Below are 21,272 nucleotides of genomic sequence, written 5' to 3'. Positions count from 1 at the left end.
CTTTAGTTTAAAAAGAGGGCGTTTGACATTCTATAGGCTGTAACTATCAGGACATAGATGGTAATCTGAATTTCATTTTTGATATTCAAATTAATTCTAACAGCTTCAGTACAGTAGTCTTAGTCCCAAGGCAAATTCTTTTTTTTTTTTTAAGATTTATTTATTTATTATTATGTATACAGTGCTCTGCCTTCATGTACACCTGCACACCAGAAGAGGGCATTAGATCACGTTATAGATGGTTGTGAACCTCCGTGTGGTTGCTGGGAATTGAACTCAGGACCTTTGGAAGAACAGGCAGCACTCTTAACCACTAAGCCATCTCTCCAGCCACCCAGGGCAAATTCTTCCTTCCAGACAGATAGCTCAGTAACTAGTGGAATGTTTACGTGCAACTAGGGAGATCAGTTCAGCTTTCTCCAAATGCCCCTTGTGTTTCCCAGCATTCCCCCATCTGTCCAGGGACTTGAAGGGGTCAGAAGAAGCAGAACCACCCCTGAGATGCCTTGCCAACACAACTGACTCATTCTCACATGGACATGCCACACTCAGCTCCGCCTCAGTGTATACTGTATGTTAACAGGGTTATTATAAAGCACATCTGAATCTGCAGTCATTCCTTTGACAAGTACTGGTACCCAAAGGGAAACTCATTTTCTTTGCCTTACCCCAGTAGTACATAAAAGCTGTGTCTATAGTAGTACATTATGAATAGTGGATAGTATCTTAGAAGGCAGAGCAAACGATAAGATGAAAAACAGTACCAAGCCCCCGTAGCTCATTTCTCCTTAAAATAATCAAAAGGAAAAATAATTTCAGAAGGCTGGCACCGTCCCCCTCCACCCCCCACCACTCCCAGCCCATATCTACATAGTTATTGGAGTAAACACAAGACCGCTTTCCTGTTGTCCAAGGTCACGCATTCTGAGCTTAAAAGGGGGTTCTCACACGACTGAATCAATTACAGTTTACAAACTACAGCCTGATGGATTGAAGACAGTCTCCCTCACGGATCAGTGGGTTAGCATTTCACTGGGAATGGGGACTACTTCCCAGCAAGGTTTGCAGCTCTCTTCTGTTTTTGAGGAGAGTTCCATATGCCGGGCTGCTTCTTGGTTTCTGTTGTTTCCCCGCACTGTCCAAAAGCTGGGCAGCTAGTGGTGACCTGAGTGTGTGGCTTCTATATGGAAGTAATATTTACTTTGTCTTTGATTCAGTTTCCTACCCTTGGCATGTGATTGCATTTGATTTTGGAATTTAGGACCTGGGGGTTTCTCCTACATGTTTGGGGTTAAGAATGTATAAGGAAAATCCTTGTACGTTTTCACTCAAAAAGGTTTTGCAAGAATGGGATGACTTAAAGTGTTGTTCAAACTCAATTCTCATTTGCAGTTAAGCTGTAGGGGGTCAAGGGTGTGGAGTAGGGCATGGAGTATGTCTTTGCCTGTGGGATTTCAACATTTAATGGTAAAGATTCTGAAAAATCTAAAAAAAAAAAAAAAAGTTGATCAACTTTCCCAAGGAGAGTGTGGCAAAGGGCTGGGGAGAGACAGTGTGTATTTTAGATCTGCTATGTCATAGAAGAAACTGGACCTGGCGGGAGGTGAGACAGAACTGAAGCTGATACTGGCCCAAGTTAAAGACAGAGGGGAGTGGACACTTGGCCACTTTCCTTGGGAGGCAGAAGCAGCACTAGCTGCTAGCTGATTCTGAGCCCTTGGGAGTGGACTGTCAGAACAGAACACTTATAGCAAGGACTTGGAAGGTCCTCTGCGGAAGCAGCAAAGGCTCCTAACTTCTGACCCATCTCTCCAGCCACTAAGCCAGATCTGGAGAAGCGCACACAGTTACCTCATTCCTCATTTTCTTTGTCTTTTTTATTTTGATGCAGTTTCATGTAGCCCAGGCAAGCTGGCCTTGGCCCTGAACCCCTTTCCTTCCTTCCTTTCTTCCTCCCTTCCTTTCTTCCTTTTTCTTCCTTCCTTCCCTTCCTTCCTTCCTTCCTTCCTTTCTCTTTTAGACAAAGTCTTGCCATGTAGCCCAAGCTGGCCTCAGGCTTGCAGTCCTGCTAATGGACTGCTGGGGTTACAGGCGTGTGCCACTGCACAGCCCCTGATTTTCTTTATGTGTGGGGTTTCAGGGCAGTGCACACAGGTTCTCCTACTGTAAGGAGATAATTGTCTGAATCCAGCCATCTCACAGACAAGCTCTCCATCTTGCTGGCGGGGTTAAACTAAGTTCTTCCCAGGCCTGGGAGTGAACTCCTATCCTCCTTCTCCAAAAGTTTTCTTAATTGCCTGTTAGCCTGTAAAGAATGTTGAAATTGCTGTTATCTAAACCAATGTGCGTAAGTCATAAAACTATATAATTGATCACCTGCCGTGCCCTAATTAACTACATGCAGCTGGCCTGTTCCTTTTTTCCCCTTATTCCTCTGAGCTCTGGACCAAATGTCCAGGAGGATGACTTAAAGGCCTTGGAGCCAGATGCCCTGGTTAAGGCCCGGTCCCCAGTGGCTACTCCCTTGCTTAACCCTTAGTGTCAAAATAGGACTGGGCAACCCTGCAGCTCACCCCAGGCCCCCTCCCTTTATGGTGTCACTCTTAAAGTATGCCATACTGCTTTCCCTCAAGGACACAGTCCCGCCCCTGAATCTGTTCTCTGGCCCTGGCCAATCAGTAGCAGCTTGATTATAACAAATCTTTGTCATCTGTATTGATGTGGTGTTTGAGTTATGTTGGATTTCAGTGAACCCCATAACACCTCAGACTCTTGAATAGGAACAAGTACCACAGCAAGAAAAGCTCCAGGGCCAGCCATCCCTTGTGAGGAGAAAATGCCAATTGGCTCACCGGCAGCACCTCTGAAGCATTGTGGTAAACAAACACAAACTTTGTTTTCATTTTGTTTTTTGTTTTTGTTTTTTTTTTTAACAAACACAAGCTTTATTTTCATTTTGTTTAAAAAAAAAAAATGAACAAGGCACTGGAAACACATAGCAAGCTTAGATGCCTGGGCTCACCTTGTGCTAAGCAAAGTAGCCCCAGAGGAAGATGGCGCAGCTGATGCACACGATGGCGTTGATGTCTAACAGAGTTTTCACCAAGGGATTTTCCTCCAAGGAGGCGATGACAGGTTCCGCTTTGCTTGGGGGCTCCTCTCTGTCCTTTTCCATTCCACAGAGCCACAGGATAGCCTTCAGCACCTTGGACTGTTTGGGAGACACGCCATCTAGAAAAAAGGCAAACGAAAGGAGGTCTTGGGGGAGCCAAGTCTCCCCAAGAGGACACGGTGTGTCCGTGGACTGAGATGTAAACCTGGATTCTTCTGGATGCTACAGTCAGCCTCCTGCACTGGAAGATTTAACCAAACCTGAGTCAGGAGAAGCAGACTTCTGCATCATCCTTCCCTAAGAAGCACAGTACAACAGCTACTCACATAGCACGGATGCTGTGGGGGGTTGGGGTGGCCTGGCTACTCTAGAGATGAGTTCAAGTCTATGGGAAGGTCGACATAGGCTACATGCAAATATGTGTCATTTGTGGGGGCACCTGTGTGTGAGCCAGAGGGCAACCTTAGGTGTCATTCTTCTGGAGTTGCCTTCCCCCCCTCCTGCCCCCAGCTTTTTTTTTTTTTTAAACAGTCTTTCTCTGGCCTGGAACTCACCAAATAGGTCAGGCTGACTGGCCAAATAGCCCCAGGTATAGTCTGGCTCCACCGTCGGATGCTGGGGCTATGACCACATGCCACCATGTCCTTGCTACTTTCTTTTCTAACATGGTTTTGGGGGATCAAATTCAGGTCTTCATGCTTGCAAGGCAAGGACTTTACTGACAACTGTCTCCCCAGCACATACTGGGCCGTTTTATACCAAGGGCTTGGGCATCCATAGATTTTGGTATTGGGTCCTGGGATCAGTGTCTCCTGGGCAGTGAGGAACAGCTGCATCTATTAGTACCTTTGGTCTGAGAGATTATCACTGTCTTCAGATGAAGACGTCAAGGCTCACAGTAACATTAGCCAAGCCACATAGCTGGTAAGGAGTGGCCGAGATGGGCCCAGGACCCAGCTCTGCTCCCCTCCTGCCTTCCAGGCAGATGAAGGACTTTGGGCACTTCTGAGGAATGCCGTTTCTCTGTGTGGAGCTCAGGCTCACACAGAGTAGCATACAGGAGGCCAGACAGCTGGTCCCCATGAGTCAGGGAAGCCAGTTTACATACTGAATATGATGGCAGTGTTTTCACCTCTACGATGAAATATGCTCACCCAGTTTTTAAAACATGTGACCTGGCGTTTCTCTCTTTCTAAGCTGAGTGGCTGAGCATGCATAAGACCCTTGGCTCACTCCCGAGTATTGGGGGGAAAAGTCCAAGACAAAGCAAAAATGCATAAGACCCTTGTCTCAATTTCTATCATTAGAAAGGGAGAAAAGTGCAAGAAAAAAAAAAATCGGTGGAGGTTCTTACCTTGAGTTGACATAGGTTAGTATCCATGATTTTTTATTTTTAATGACAACCAGAGTCTTCACATCATGGGAGGTGACCTTGCCATGTAAACATGGAGGCCTCATGTTGCCCGGTTTCCCCATTGTTCAAGAGATGGAAATACAGGATCTTGTATGAAATCCCCATCTTTTAAACTGTCAGCTCACATCATATAAAGTGAGCTAAGCCAAAATAAATGATTTGAAGATTGCTCTGGTGCCTCAGGTTTGTAAAGAGTCCATTCTGGGAGGTGGGAAAAGCCAGGCATCAGAGCCAGGGGGTGCTGCAAGTCCTAGCCTTCCTCCTTTCTAGACTGTGATCTAGCAGGACTTCCCCCCCTCCCCCACCAAGCTCTACCATGCCTGAGACCAGAGGCAACTCACGGCTATGGGCTTTGCTCATATTTTCTTGAATTGTCTCCAACTGGATGCTGGTGCCGGTGGCCTCTGTAGTCCCGTTCTGAGAAAGGGTCAGAGGCAGGGGGTTTGCTGGTGGTGCTGGGTCCTTCTGGACCGCAGGCTCATGGCGAGTAAACCAAGTCAGGCGGCTGATCTGAGAAGCGGAGGCAACCGTGAGACACAGTGGAAACTGCTGCCTTTCCTGTTTACTCAACCCTGCACCCACCTCAGTCTCACGCTGGACTCTGCTCATGGTGTTGCCTTCACAGCTTCAACTCCACCGGCTCCTCAGAGCCAATGGCTGTACCTCTAGCTTGCTCCCCACCACCACCACTCTCCGGCCTCTGACAGCCCTCCTTTGGTTGGTAACTAACTGTCCTAGCCACAGACTGGCCTGTGAGCTCAGCCTTTGTTCGAGTTCGAAGACAAGGTTGCACCCGAGCTGACTGGAACTGCTAAGAACCAGGAGTGCTCGTGGCTTTACATGAGGGTAGTTCTTTAAAAAAAGAAAAGAAAAGAAAAAGTAGGCAACTCCTTGGCTCCCCATGGCCCTAAGAATTGAAGCAGAAGTGAGGAATGACGTCAGTTGAGCTTTTCTGATTTCTGCATCGATGTGTCCCTAAAGCCCGGCCCTGGACTTTCTGAACATTCAGTTGTCTTGCCTAGGCCCGGAGTCCCCGTTCTATCATTTCTACGAGTCCCAGAGGCTATGCCTGTTCAACCCAAATGTACCATCTCTTTGGAGGGTGCCTCTGTGAACCAGCTGACGGCGAACACAGTGATGAGGGTGACAGATGACAGAATCATGGAGAAGTACAGGTAGTGGACGTCCTTCACCACAGCTGGCCGCTCATCGGGCTGGTCACACCGAGGCTGCACGTAGACAAAGTCCAGGACCAGCCTAACCAATCCTAGCAGCAGGCCCAAGATCAGGCCCAGGAAGGCACCCTGCAAAACAGAGCAAAGCCATCTCAGGGATGCTGAGGGCACCAAAACTCCAAGAAGCCATCTTTTCCTTGTTGCTCGCTGCATTGCAAAGGTTTGGGACTGTGTACTGTTCGTCTACTATAAATGCAGTTAGCCTTCGGTATCCTGAGGGGTCAGTTCCTGGACCCTTAGGTAGCAAAGCCCACAGCTGCTCTAATCCCTCATATAGGATGTTAAAGTGTTTGAATGTGGCCTGTGAATATCCACTTACGTACTTTAAATCATCTTTAGATTGGGCATAAGATCCAGTGCACTGTGAATATTATGTAAATAGTTGGTATACTATATTTTTTAGAGTATAACGTCAGAAAGGAGTGTCTGTCCATGCTCAGTAGAGACACAAGATTTTTTTTCCTGTCTAAATATTTTTACCCTGCTGTTGGTTGAGTCCAGCTAAACCCACAGGTGCAGATGCCTAACTACAGTGAATTAATTATGTGTGACACATTCATTCCCTATCAACGGCAGGAGTGTGTCATGAAGCCAAGGGTGGTGCTGAACACCTGTAACCCCTGCACTCAGGAGATGGAGGCAGGAGGATTGCAAGTTTGAGGCCAACCTGAGTGTGGTGGTTACTTCTGTCAACTTGACATAACTTGGAGCCACCTGAGAAGGGAGGCACAGTGAAGGGCTGTCTAGATCTGGTGGGCCTGTGGAAGGATTGTCTTAGTGTAGGAAGGCTCGGCCTGAAAGGGCAGCACTGTTCCCTGGCCTGGGGCTCTGGGCTGTGTTAGAGCGTGGGAGCTGGCTGGATGCTCTGCACGTGCGCCTCATCCTCCCTACTCCGGAATGGGTGTAACATGACTCTGCATCAGGTCCTCGGTACCTTGACTGCACCATAGTAATGAACTATGACCTGGAACTGCAAGCTCACATAGACTGTATCTCCCCTAAGATGTTTTCTTAACACAGAAATAGAAATATGAAAAAAAAAAAAAAAAGAAAGAAAGAAATAGAAATATGCTACATAATGAGGCCCAGGCTCAAAAAACAAAACCACATGCAGACAGTTCTGAGGAGAACACCCATCATATCTTTTCAAAGGCCTGGTTGCACCTTTCTCATGGCTTCCCACACAGGGCTCACTCTCCCTGGTGACACCAAGTCTAGGCTGCACGGGGACCCCCCCCCCCACCCCCACCAGACCACTGCCCTCCATTTCTCCCAGTGCTTCTGGGCAGCACCTGGCTGTTCTGTTGCCGGTCCAGACTTACCTTTTCATTGGTGCGCTTCCAGAAGCATCCCATAATGAAGACCACAGCCACGGGCGGCTGCAGGTAAGAACTGATGGACTGAATGTATATGAACAGTTGGCCTCCCTGGCTGGCCTGCACCACGGGGATCCAGAGGATGGAGACCAGCACCAGCGCGAACACAAAGACCCTGTGAGGAGAGAGGGGAGCATGGCCGTCTTCTCTGAACACCTGCTTTTTCTCCCTTTATTATGCAGCCTCACAGAGATGTAAGTTACGTGAGATTCCCCCCCCCCCCCCTACCCCCCCCCCCCCCCCCGCACCCGCGCCCAAGATCAATGCAGCACCCTTCACTGAATTTGCAGAGTGGTACAACCCAAACTGCGCACAGGCATCATGCCAAAGTGTCCCTTCCCCCATTTGTGGTTCTTTCCTGCTGCCCTGAGTAGCCGTGGATATGCTCGCCCCCTCCATGTTCACTGTTCCTGGAGCTCTCTACAAATGCTCTCTGCCATTTGGAGTGTGGCCCTCAGCGGCTGGCTCAGCTGCATGATGGTCTTTTGAGGTCCATCTAAGGGGTAATGTGCATCCATATTTCATACTCCCCTTTTTTTCTGAAGCAAGAATTTTTGGCTGACCTTGAATATGTGAGTGAACCTCCTGCCTCAGCCTCCCAAGGGCTGCGATTACAGGTGTGTGCTAACTCATCAGGATATTTCATTGATTTTTATTATTATTATTATTATTATTGGGCCTAGGGAGATGGCCCAGTGGTTGAGTACTGACTGCACTTCCAGAGGACCTGGGTTCAATTACCAGCTCCCACATGGCAGGTCACAACTGCCTGTAACTACAATTCCAGGTGATCCAGTGCCGTCTTCTGGCCTCCCAGGGTCCCATGTACACACGTGGTGCACAGATATACATGGAGGCGAAACACTCATACACACAAAATAACTACATCTTTAATTTGGGGGGCTATTCAGGGTATGTGTCCCTCATACAGAAGTCAGAAAACTTATGGGAACCGGTTCTCGTCTACCACTGCGTGGTGCCTGGGTATCAAACTCAGCTCCTCAAGCTTGGTAGTAAGCATCCTTCCCTGCTAAGCTATCTCCCTGGACCACGTCATTGCTGCTTGTGATTGAAAAGTATGTGTCACAAACACACCATTCTTCCCCTTTGCTTGTCCTTCACCGTTTGACGACACTCGGGTTCTGCCCCCCACCCCACCCACTTTTTTTCTACTATAACTACTTGTATAAGCATCTTTATTCAGGTCTCTGGACATATGTTGTCATTTCTAGGAATGCAAACTGTTGAACCATGTGGCAAATTAATACTTAACATTTTAAGAAACTGTAGGATTGTTTTTAAATAGAATTATTCATAGTCCCGTAATTACTATGTAGGCAGTCTAGTTTCTCTGCTTTGTCTCTTAATGTATAAGAGAGAGAAGGAGGGAGGGAGGAGAGAAAGACAGGGAGAGAGAGGAGGAAAGAAAAGGAGAGAGAGAGAGAGGGAGGGAGGGAGGGAGGGAGGGAGGGAGAGACAGAGAGAGGGAGAGAGAGAGAGAGTGCGCCTCACTATATGTGGACCAGCTTAGACTATACTGTGGTCCAAGCTGGTCTCATACTCAGAATCTTCCTGCATCAGCCTTCCAAGTGCTGGGGGGATAGGCACACAGCACTATGCCAGGCTATTACTGGAATTCTAGTGGGGTGAAGGGGTATCTTGTATAATAAATGATGCTGAGCATCTTGTAGCCATTTCTACATCTTCCTTGGCGAAATGTCTGTTCAGCTGTTTTGGTAGTTGGTCATATACTATGTTCTAAGAGCTCTTCATATTTTCTAGATTACAAATTCCTAAGCGTGCAATGTGGCTTGCAAATGTTTTCTCCAGTCTGTGCCTGATCTCTACATCTCCTTAATAGTGTCTTCTCAAGTCATCAAGTCCAGCGCGCCTGGCTTTTCTTTAATGGGTTTCCATTTGGGGTCATGCCTAAGCACTCCTTCCCTGAAGCACGCATCTTTGTAAGGGGCGGGGCCTCCAGGGAGCAGCTTATCTGTGTCTATCTTACGTCATATTGCTGTGATGCTCAGTTCTGCTCTCCCATTGGACTTTAGGGCTCTGCAGGAGTCCTGGGCTAGAAATCAATCCTGCCCCAGGTCCAGAACATTCAGCTTGCCTTACCCAGATACTTCCTACCATCCTCCAGGTCCCTCCCAATCCAGATTAGCACTTTTCCTTCGAGTGTCCAGGTCCTCTGATTCCCTATCAGAATACTCATCGGGGCTTTAACTGTGTGCCTGACTTCTTCTCCCCTTCCAGCATCATGCCAGCAAGACGCACATCTTTTAGTGCTGGGTTCCAATACTGTAGGATTGATTTTAAATACTAGAACATCATTTTAGAGTACTGTTTTAAGCACTGGACCTCCATCAGGTGTTACAGGCATCTCTTGACTAAGTGACTAACTCATGCAGAGGTCCTGTTCCTCCTCATCAACACCAGAGGCTGAGCCAGCTTGGGTACACTTACTTTGCCTACCCAAGAGCTCAGTCCCCTCTTCACTAGGTATCTGGAGTTTTCACTGCCCATACTCTTACTCTGTAAAGCCTTACCTGCCCACAATCATGAGCTCCCTTTCAGATGCCCGTGGCCGGATGTGGTTCCACAGGTCCATGGTGAAGATGGTGCTGGCACTGTTAAAGATGGAGGTGAGGGAGGACATGAGAGCCGCCACCATCACAGCCATCATGAGCCCACGGAGTCCTGGGGGCAGAAGGGAAGTCTATAGGCCTTGAGCTTTCTGTTGGCAGCTTCTGCCTTTGCTTATGATCCTGTTACCCCAGGCCCAAAGCTAGCTGATCCTGGTGGCTCAGCTCTGAGGGGCAGTCAGACAAGACTTGTGGACCTACCAAATCCTGGCCTTTAGGGTGCCCATAGCTCTCCATCTCGTCCCTACCTCAGACTAGTGCCCAGATAATATCCTTTTTTTTTCCTGGGTAGCTCAGGGGACTAAGTATAGGGGTGAGGGGACATTACCTGTGGGCAAAAGTTCCAGCACAAGTTTGGGATATGCGATGTCTGAACAGCCAGAGGGGTTGCTACAGACCTGCTGGCAGATGTCGGGATGTGCGCAGGCCACTTGATCTGAGGAGGAAATGTAAGCCCACAGTGAGGCAGACAGGCCCTGACCCTGGCCTAGCTACAGTGTGCCAGAACCAGGCCAGCACCAGGAGAAGGGTCTAGAAAAGAGGCTTACTGCTAAGCTGTGGCCATGGCCCTTCAGCTTTCTGAGCTCTTGCTGTCAGTCTGTGGAACTGATGACATACTACCTCATAACATCCATGTGACTGTTGGGCTAAGACCCGCGGAAGGATCCTACTACCAGGAGGTTCCAATTGAGAGACACAGAGACCGGCTCGATGCAAAAGATTAGAAGGGCAGGGCTGGAAAGATGGTGCTCACAAGGCTGGCAACCTGTTTAATGTCCAGGTCTCATGTGGTGGTGGCAGAACCAAAGCCCACATGCTGTCTCTGACCTCCACACGAATGCTATGACATGTGTGCATGCGCATGCGCGTGTGCACACACACACACACACACACACACACACACACCTTACCTGCCACTTCACCCCCTACATGTACACAGCTCATAAGTAAGTGAAGGGCCAGCAAGCCTGAGGACCTTAGTTCAATCCCAAGGTTCCACATTATAGAAGAAGAGAACTGACTCCTGCAAGTTGGCATCTGACCTCCCATAGGTGGCATGGCACACTTGCATGCATATGCATATGTTCACGCATGCACGCATGCACCAAACTAGTCATTAAAAAACAGGTCAATAGGAAAATAAGAGCATAACAATTGACTGAGATAATATATACATTTAAAAATTCTTGACCCAAGTATACAGGACATAGTAAGGACATATCACCACTGTCATTGGACCCCAAGTAGAGCTGAGACACCTAATAACCAGTCATAGGTAGAGCCCTACCTCAGACTCCATCCTCTCGGCTGCCAGGATGAGGAGCCATGACTCACATACACAGTGAAGTCCCTCCACGCTGCTTTAAAAAAAGAAAACCGTAACGTTTTTCTTCTTGGTGCTGGGTCTAGTTCTCAGGGCTTTGTGTAGGCGGGGCACCCACTCCACTACTGAGATGCACCCAGCCCTGTCAGTGCATTTGGCCCCCCTCCTTTCCTGCCTCCCTCAGCCGCTCAGAGGGTTCAGTTCCTGCTCCTCATTTTAGACTCAAGCTCAGTAGGAGTTTCAACCCATGAATGTCTTCTCTCTCTTTTCTTGTCTTTTAAAAACTACTTTAGAACCAGGCGTGGTGACGCACAACTTTAATCCCAGCACTCGGGAGGCAGAGGCAGGCAGATCTCTGTGAGTTCTAGGACAGTCTGGAGTACAAAGAGAGTCTGGGATAGCCAGGACTACACAGAGAAACCTTGTCTCAAAAAATAAATAAATAAACTAAAATAAAAAATACTTTAATTTTAAATTATATGTTCACATATGTGTCTGTATGTGTGTGGGGTTTGCATTATGTGACTACAGATATCTACAGAGGCAAGAAAAAAGGCACTGAGTCCCCTGGAGCTGGAGTTACAGCTGGTTGTGAGGCCTGGGTGCTGGGACTCGAACTCAGGACCTCTGGAAGTGCATCAAGAGCTCTTCACTAGGAACCTTCCAGCCCCCTCTTTTTGTATCTTTTTTCAATTCCTTCCTCTCCTTGCCAGTCCTCTGATTTCCCCGATGTAAGATTGCCTACCCATCCTGGTTCCCTCGTTCGTCTCCACGGTGCACTCCGCTGTGGCGAGGGTGTGGTTTGCGTTCATGTGTTAGGAGTTTTAGCCCTCCGTGTGGCAATATTGGGAGGTGGTGGGCCCCTCTAAGAGGTAGTGTTCAGTAAGAGATCCTTTTGTCACTGGGGATGTGTCCTCAGAAGGGGTTGAGACTGAGCTGGGGAGATGGCTCGGCCAGTAAAATGCTTGCTGACCAAGCATAAGAACCCGAGCTTCTCTCCCAGTGCCCACATGCAAGGCTGGGCACACACTGGGGATGCCAGCCCAGGGATGAGGGGTGGGGAGGCAGATAGGTTCCCCGCAGCTCATTGGTCTAGCCATCCTAGTCAAATGAGTGGGCTCCAGCCTCCCTGGAGGACCCTGCCTTAAGTAAAGATAACATAAGAGAAAATGAGGAGACACCCAGTGTCAACGTTGGCCTCCACATGTACATGCACACATATGTGTGCCTGCACATACACACAAAACCATATGCACCCACGTGCCACAAACATACACACCCCACCCCTCAGGAAAAAAAAAAAAAAAAACAAGGCTTTCTGAGGAAACCAGCAGATAAGAAAACACTCAGCATCCTCGTTGTCGGGCTTCATTCTATCGTGAGGAAATTCCCTTTCCCCATGTGGACTGAGTAGGGGCAGGATCCTCTCACAGACATGTAATCATTAACTACCAAGGGCTTTTCCTGCAACCTACAAGCATGGGACACATGACAGGAGCAAAGTTTAGGTCGCATATTCAATGAAGTACACAGTGTTCTTCCTACAGTACGTTCGGGGCCGGGGAAGTAGCCTGCTGGTTAACTCTTGCTGCACCAGCATGAGGACTGAGCTCAGGTGCCCAGCACCCATGTAAAGCTGAGCACAGTGCAGGTCTGTAACCTAGGTGCCGAGGAGGTGGAGACAGGCAGATAGATCCGTGGGACTCAGTGGCCCCTAGTCCAGCTGAATCAGTGAGCCCCAGGGTCAGTAAAACCGGTTCAAAAAGTGAGGTGGAGAGGGCAGCAGCCCTGTCATGACACACTGTACAATAGCATCTACTTACCTGTTAAGTATTGACTACTTATATAACACGTCTGCTTGACAGAGACCTCATCCCCGCCTGTCTTACAGGTGAGGAAACCAAGGAAAGAGAAGTTGAAGGGATGCATCTGCAGCCACATAGCTCCTAAGAGGCCGAGGTGAGGCTCAAGCACACACAGTCCAGAGCAGAGCTATGACCACCATGTCCTGGCTGTCCACAGTGAGTGTGGCGCCTTAAACCATGTTTGCTGTTGTCTGTCAGGCTTTACTCAACAGCCGCATACCTCTCTCCTTCAAGTCGTCAGGAAATCAAGATCTCAGATCTTACCAAGCACCTCCACCCCCACCTGGTGGCATTTCCCTGAGCCGTGTACCCGCTGCATGCAGGCATGACCTGTGGTCCCCATCTGGGCAGGAGAGGCAAGCTCTCAGAATTCAGCACCACGGGCCCAGATCTGACCATCATAATGTTCTTCTATAAGGTTTCTAGGACCCTCTGGGTCTTTCTATTTCCTCATTCTCCCATGCGTCTCTCACCTAAAGTCCCAATAGGATGTCCTCCCCTCTGACCCACTTTCCTGGTAAGTGAAGACTTTCATGGGACATGCCCCTTGGGCTATGGCACCAGCCAAGGACAATACATGCAGTAAACTTCGAACCCCTACCCAGATCTAGCCAATGGGCAGGACATTCTCCACAGTTGAGTGGAGAGTGGGGACTGACTTTCACGTGAACTCTGGTGCCCCATATTTGACCGTGTCCCCTTGATGAGGAGGCCTGGTGGCACTCAGAGGAAGGATAGCAGGCTACAAGAAGAGACTTGATACCCTATGAGCATATACAGGGGGAGGTGGTTCCCTTCAGTCACAGTCATAGGGGAGGGGAGTAGGGGGAAAGCAGGAGGGAAGGAGGAATGGGAGGATACAGGGATGGGATAACAATTGAGATGTAATATGAATAAATTAATAAAATATTCTTTTAATTAAAAAAAAAAAAGAATTCAGCACCATGCATGGTGTCCTTCCTTCCAACTTCCTGTTAATTCTTTAGAATTCTACATGGTTTAGATCTAACTGGCCTGGGTGATGGATGATCATTCACGTGTCTCTTTCTTTGCCTCTGTATAACGTGTAGGGGTGAGGACACTTTCCACTTTATGGTCTCCTTTGAGTTAGTAGCAGTGTTGATGCTGACACGGTTTAAAGGAGAAACAGATTGGTTCTGTGCAGATCACCAGCTCCTGACACCATGGAGACTCCTGGTCACATCAGACTATTAAGTATTGTTTATCCCAATGTATAAGAAAGCTTCTCGACCACATATAAAGGGAAAAAGCTAGCCAAGCATCGTGGTTGTAATCCCAGCACTTGGGAAGCAAATGTGTGAGCATTGTCAGTTTGTGGCCAGCCTAGCCCACATAAGATCCTGTCTCCAGGGGCTGGAGAGATGGCTCAGTGGATAAGAGCACTGTCTGCTCTTCCAGAGGTCCTGAGTTCAATTCCCAGCAAACACATGGTGGCTCACAACCATTTATACTGGAATCTAATGCCCTCTTCTGGCATGCAGGCATATATGTAGATAGAGCACTCATACATAAAATAAATTTTAAAAATTGTTTAAATATTAAAAGAAAGATTAAAAGAAAAAAGAAAGAAACTCCTTACGGTGTGTGTGTGTGCATGTGTGCGTATGTGTGCGTGTGTGTGTTCCTATACTTGTGTCTTCTGATACTTTCTGTCACAGGGTTGGTCCCATCAGGCTGAACTTACCAGAACACTGAGAATGTGACTTGACTTGGAGTAAACATGTGGACCCACATGACCTGAGACTAGTCTGTGGTAGAGGACTCCCAGCAAGCATCCCCACCAGTGGGTCTTGTCTGCTGAGTGTGGGCAGCAGTGTCAACTCAGAACTCCAGTCCTATTCTTGGTGGAACAGTGAGTGACACATTTTAGAACATTCCCAGAGCCTGAGATTTGCAGACAGATCACCTCTGCCCCCAACAGCCTCACCTGGAAAGAGGACTCTGCTGACCATACCCGGGAACACCATTAGGAACAGAGGAAGCACTTTCAGGTATGCAGCCATCAGGGAGCCTCCTTTGGCATGAGACAGGTTCTTGGCAGCTAGACTCCGCTGGACAATCACCTGGAGCAGAGGAAAGGTGTCAGGAAGCTAAGGGTGGTCTGCTCACCGGCTCCTCAGTAGGAGTGGCGAGACCTTGCTTATGAGAAAGCATCTCTCCCGACTGGGGTGTCCATGACTCCTCCATCACTGTCCCCTCCCTATTATATCCAGAGTTACACCTTGTCAGTTACAGGTCACTTTAGAATTAACCTACCCCTTTGGGTACCATAGTTAGATAACAGCATATACTGAAGACAGTCCAATTAAATTTCTCGGTAGAACAACTTCATATACAGATATGTCTATGTATATATACTTATTTCATATATATGCAAATGAGGGGCTGGAGAGATGGCTTAGTGGTTAAGAGCACTGGCTGCTTTCTCAGAGGAACCACTGTCAGTTCCCAGCACCCACATGGTGACTCACAGCCATCTGTTACTCCAATCCCAGGGGATCTGACACTCTCTTCTCACTTCTGTAGGCACCAGGTACACACACAGTGCACAGACATACATTCCAGAAAACACTCATAGACATGAGTAAGGATAAATAAATGCTTAGTAAGGCAAAGGAAAGAAGCATTCTTCCACAATAGGCTCCTGTGGGATTGCTAACTGTGCGGGAACATGGCTGCTGGCAGGCTGCACCCTGGACATCACATAGGTAGGGCTCTCAGAGAACAATGTCACCTCAGAGGAAAGAAAACAGAGAGGTGTGGGTGGAGCTCTTCCATTTGGCTCTGGCTACAGTATGCATTTGTGAGGTGGGGATAGACAGGCTGGGTTCAAATCCTGTCTCCTCACTGCCTGGCTGTGTGAACCTGAGCACCCAGTGTCAGCTCTCCTTGCCTTAGTATTCTCACTGACTAAATGGGGCTAATGCTCGGACAGTTTTGAAATTAAACGAAACAGAAGGATTTGTAATACTTATGATAGTGTCTAAGCCGTAGTAACTTCTCATAGATAATAATTGCCATAATTGGTCTCCAGCTTTCCAGGCGTGAAAGGGTGTGTGTGTGTATGTATGTGTGTCTGCGTGTCTTGTGTGTTTGTGTGTGTATGTCTATGTGTCTGTGTATCTGTGTGTGTCTGTGTGTCTGGTTTCTGTGTGTCTATGTATGTGTCTGTCTGTGTGTCTGTGTGTATGTCTATGTGTCTGTGCCTGTGTGTGTGTGTTTGTCTGTGTGTGTCTGTTGATTTAGTTATTGTTTTGTTTTGTTTTTAATGCCCTTTTGTGTTAAAATAATTATTTTATTACTAACTCAAGTCCTCAGCACCTTTAATGAGAAGAATGTGGTGGGATTTATCCGTGTTTGGATTATTCCCCTAAGTTTTATTAGACTTTGTTATTCAGTGCAATGTGCACAAATTTAAGATAAAAGAGATGCTACTTTGAGGCCTGTTTCTCTGAAGACTGAACTCCTTCAGACACTGCCAGAGGTTTCACCGTGTCAAGGATGCTATTAACTATAAACTGCTTACTAATGACGTGACTACTGATACAGTGACAGAAATTGAGGCAGAGGACAAGTGTTGGGACCCAAGGGATCCATCCAGTCAGAACTCAAAAAAGCCCTGGTCATGATTGGGACAAATGATGTTCAAATTCTAAAACTGGTAGAAATTGTAGCAATCGTGTGTTTTTGTTGTTTTTGGTTTTTTGTGTGTGTGTGTGTGTGTGTGTGTGTGTGTGTGTGTCTGTGTGTCTGTGTGTGTGTCTGTGTGTCTGTGTGTCTGTGTCAGTGTCTGTGTGTCTGTGTGTGTGTGTGTGTATAGGTCAGAGGGCAGCTTTGTTTATGTCTCTGCTCAGTCACTCTTTTCCTTGTAACTCTATTTTAAATTGCACTTCCCTCCCTCGCAGACTTCTTTTGCCTCACTGTACTTTTGAAGGAGTGGCCCCCATCAATGTCTCACAGGAAATGCTTATTTGTCTGTCTCCCCCAGACAGTAGCAGAGCAGCTCCATATTGGATCCAGATTCCTAAGCGCCCAGAAGCATGTCCATGGTGTTTGTTGACCAAATGATGTGCATTGCAAATCGTGAAATGAGGTTTATGACTAGCTCGTCCCAGATATTAAGCAGCATGTGTTGAGTTCCCCTCCTTGGGGATTCATCATCAGCTTTTGTAATAGTAAGAAGCGAAACAGCTGGCAGAGTGCAAGAGAGCTTGGAAGCAATGGACGGCATGGGGAAACAGAAGAAAGCATTCAGCAAAGTCACTCCACCGAAGTCGCCACCCTGAGCTTCAGCCAGCCCGCACCTGATCAGTACACCAGTACCAGAGAGATGGGATGGACATTCCAAACAGGATTCCAGGCCAGGGCAGGTCAGAGGTCACTGGATCTCGGAAGATGTGGAAGGCGTCTTCTCGGGGCAGCCCACAGCTGCTGTTCTCGCTCTGGTTACTAGCCAGGGCTGAGAAGTACTGGTCCTTCAGGCCTTCCATCCCACCAACAGCTGCAAAACCTAGGATGCAGATGAATCCTAAGGTTGCCAGGAGCTCACGGAGCTCACGGAGACAGATGATAGCCTGGTTGGAGCAAAGCTACCGAAGAACAGTGTCCCCTTCAGGGTTTTTAATGTCTGCTCTTTTTCTCTTTTGCCTTTGTAGCTACTGTAGATTGCTTTTCAGAATAATTTTTCTATTACGTTTATTTATTTTCACACAGAGACCCGGCTGTGCGGGTACACATTCATGTGCACATGCCGTAGTATGGGTGTCATGTTAGATCAGAGACTAGCTTGTGGGAGTCTGTGTGACTTCCAGCTCAGGCCATCAGGCTTGGTAGCAAGTGCGTTTACCCACTAAGTCATTACACTGGCCCTGACTGCTATCTCTAAATGCATAATATAAACCATGGAGGGTTACATTTTTTAAATGTAGAAAGCAATCATCAAACTACAAAAATGTGGCACAAATAATTATCTGTTCCATTAAAATAATAGGGACTGTAATGCTAAATAATAAAATGGTAGACCTTAGAATGGCTTAGTTAGGGGGCTGTGAACACATAGAAAAGGTATTCAGGTAGCAGTGAACGGGGGAGACGGCTCAGTGGGTAAAATGCTTGCTTCACCGACATGAAGACCTGAGCTGGGATCCCGGCACCCTCATTGGAGCCGGACACTGTGGTGCACATCTGTAACCACGCCATTGGGGTAGCAAAAGAAGACAGGTGGATACCAAGGGCTGGAGCTTCAGGTTCACTGGGAGATCCCTGCCTCAAAAAATAAGGTAGAGGGGGCGGGAGAGATGCTCTTCCAAAGGTCCTGAGTTCAATTCCCAGCAACCACTCGGTGGTTCACAACCGTCTGTAATGTGATATGATGCCCTCTTCTGGTCTACAGGTGCACATGCAGGCAGAACACTGTATACATAATAATAAATAAATCTTAAAAAAAAAAAAAAAAAAAAGGTAGAAAGAGGTTGAGGAAGATACCTGACGTCAACTTCTGGTCTCCACATGTGTGCTTGTGAGCAAGCACACTCATAGGCATGTGTACAAGCACGCAAGCCTGCACACACACACAAACAACAACAACTCTAATTAAGTTAAAACAAACTTGGGATATCTTTTGGTATCAAAGTTATAGGTCCTGCTAATAAAGCTGCATTTTGTGACCTACCTTAAAACTGGGAAATGTTGAGAGGCCCACCTGCCACCACTGCCATGCCCCTTGGGCTGGCAGAAGACACCCAGAGGCCCACCCACCACATGGCCTGCCTGCAGTGGGGGCCACTATGACATGCAAGTTCGTGGTGGAGAGTCGGGAGAGTAAGAGGCACGGAATGGTTTGAAGAGAGGTGGAACTGGAAATGTGAGGCTGGCGAGGAACAGCCTGATGTGAGTAGCCTGTGCTGATACCTGAAGCTCTGGTGATGTCCCAGCCGTGCTACCACCGAGGGACACGTCAGGGGTCTATGCTGATGTCTGTGGCCCATGTTACCACCAAAGGCCATGCAGACATGCCTGTTCTAGGCTGCTGCCTGGGACCAAGCTCACCCTGCCCCTCGCCAGCTGTGGCACTTGGGAGAGTAGGCCCCATACCTCACCTGGGCAGGTGGCAGGGCAGGGACACGGGTGAGCTACCCAAAGGTGTGAGTGCAGGAGAGCTGTCCCTGTCCCTCATCTGGAGAGATGGCTCAGCAGTTAAGAGCAGTTGCTAATCCTCAAGAGACATGGGTTCAATACCCAGCACCCACAGAGAGGCTCACACCATCTGTAACTCCAGTTCCTGCGGATCCAATGCCCTCTTCTGGCCTCAGCAGGTACTGCACACACAGCTCTTAGTAGCAACTGTTCTGGTTTCTTCTTTAGAAACTGGACTATTAAGGTTTTCTACTTTTTCTTGAATCAGCTCTAATAAGTCACACTCCGCATATGAGCAAGGTATAGTGGCTGCCTCTCTGGCAGCCTGGCTGTTTCCGGTTATTGCCTGATTCCTGCTGTGATGAAGTAAACGTCTGTTCCGCAAGGCCCTTCCCACAATGACAGGCTGAAATCTCTGAAGCTGTGAGAGATTTCTCCCCTGTCTCTAGGTTGTTTGTGTCAGGCATTCGGTCACAGTCGTGGGAAAGCTAACACAGACATTTCTTCAGCCCTCTGAAAGAGCAGACCTCATCACAGCACGTGCTCAAGACATTTGAAGGTGCAAGCGTGTGAAAGACCAATCACTAAGAAAACCTAAACTCCCCTCAGCCCCTAACCAGACTGGCCCCTCTACTAGTGACCTGGCCAAAGAGCTATGCTCACATCTAAACATAAACTCAATTTACTCCAATCTCTGCTGTCTTATATATTATGTCCAACACCGAAGAAAATTATAAGGTAAAGAACCCAAGAGAGAAAGAAAAATGACCTCTACCTTTATGACACAAAGTGATAAAGGCAAACTGATAGGTGGCCCAGATGTGGCAACTGTCAGATGGGAAATGAAAAATAACTATGATTAGTAGGTTATAGGCTGTAGTGAGAATGTGGAAAATATTCATGACTAGATGGACAATTTCATCAAAGAGATAGATACACAAGGAAATTCTTAATGGGATGTGCTTTAGTGGTAGAGTGTGTGCTTAGTAAGCATAAGGAAGTGGGTGTGCTCCCCAATAACTGAAAAATGAAAGAGAAGGAAAAAGAAGAGAGGAAGGGGAGGAAAATAGAAGAAAAGATGAGAGGTTATAGTGGAGATGGTAACATAGAAAACAAATCTCTCCTCAATCAACCCATTAGCAGAAAACACAGCCAACGAAGCCATCAGTAAACTGGAAAATAGGCGAATAGAAATAACTCAGACTGAAATACAAAAGAAAAGAGGCCCTGAGATGGTGTGACATAGGGGGTTTGGTGACACTTGGAGTTCCAAGAGTAAAACACACTAGCTAGGTGTGCTGGCACATGCCTTTAACCTCAGCACTCTAGAGGCAGAGGCAGGAGGATTTCCATGAGATGGAGGCCAGCCTGGTCTACATAGCAAGGTCCAGGACAGCCAGTAGAGACCTCCACACCCCCTCTCAAAATAAAATAAAATAAAAGACACACCAATTGGATGTTGAGATAAAGAAGAAGAGAGGTGGGGAGTCAAGAAGAGGGGTGAGAAATTATTATTCTCAAAATGTGCCATTAAGTCACAATTTCCCAAATCTCAGAGTCTCAGTAAGAATAAACACAGCCACCATTTATATCTCTCATATTAGAAATGCTGAAAATGAAGGGTTAAAAAAAAAAAACTAGGCACAGTGGCTCAAAGTTCAGGGACAGCCTCAGCTACACCATGAGAAAAAATAAAAAACAAAAACAAAAACAAAAGGTATTAAAAGTTAAATACTAAAAAAGAAGAAGCAGAAACCTTCAAGGCAACCAAAGGAGGGGATGACTCATGGTACACACAGAAAGTGGGTAACAACCTCCCCGCTGTGGCGCAGAGGGCAGTAGAGATCCCTCTATCATACTGGGAGATCAAAGCACAATCAAGACTATTATATATGTAAAGGCAGTTTTTCAAAAGTTATCAATAAACAGGGATGTTTTTAGACATACAAAAATTTACTACGAGAGAGAGGAAATAGAAATTAAGAATTTTTTTTTTCTTCACTAGAGTACAGAACAGCCTGGCTAAAAGCTAGCAAGTGATTTTTGTTGTTTGAATCCTGAAACAAATATATTATTCCATGGTTATTTCTTTGAAATCTCCTTTGGAAACTTGAAAGTGACATAGGTCCAAAACACGACTGT

The 21,272-nt window shown here is 47.3% G+C and overlaps 1 protein-coding gene across 1 annotated transcript in view; it reads right to left on the bottom strand.

Moving 5' to 3' along the window:
* Positions 1-3,028: 3,028 nt before the first annotated feature.
* The window catches only part of Slc5a11 (solute carrier family 5 member 11), a 40,053-nt gene continuing 21,809 nt past the window's right edge, over positions 3,029-21,272 (bottom strand). Inside the window, exons 8-15 of the mRNA XM_051145191.1 lie at positions 17,300-17,505; positions 14,923-15,058; positions 10,114-10,221; positions 9,690-9,840; positions 7,084-7,252; positions 5,615-5,830; positions 4,868-5,036; positions 3,029-3,231 (exon numbers count right to left, since the gene is read on the bottom strand). Of these exons, the coding sequence (XP_051001148.1) occupies positions 3,029-3,231; positions 4,868-5,036; positions 5,615-5,830; positions 7,084-7,252; positions 9,690-9,840; positions 10,114-10,221; positions 14,923-15,058; positions 17,300-17,505 (1,358 nt within the window). The remainder of the gene's footprint in view (positions 3,232-4,867; positions 5,037-5,614; positions 5,831-7,083; positions 7,253-9,689; positions 9,841-10,113; positions 10,222-14,922; positions 15,059-17,299; positions 17,506-21,272) is intronic.

The sequence above is a fragment of the Acomys russatus genome, chromosome 5, assembly GCF_903995435.1.
Source record: "Acomys russatus chromosome 5, mAcoRus1.1, whole genome shotgun sequence".
NCBI lineage: Eukaryota > Metazoa > Chordata > Mammalia > Rodentia > Muridae > Acomys > Acomys russatus.
The sequence above is the reverse complement of the archived record's forward strand: the minus strand, read 5'-3'. Positions and strand labels throughout refer to the sequence as shown.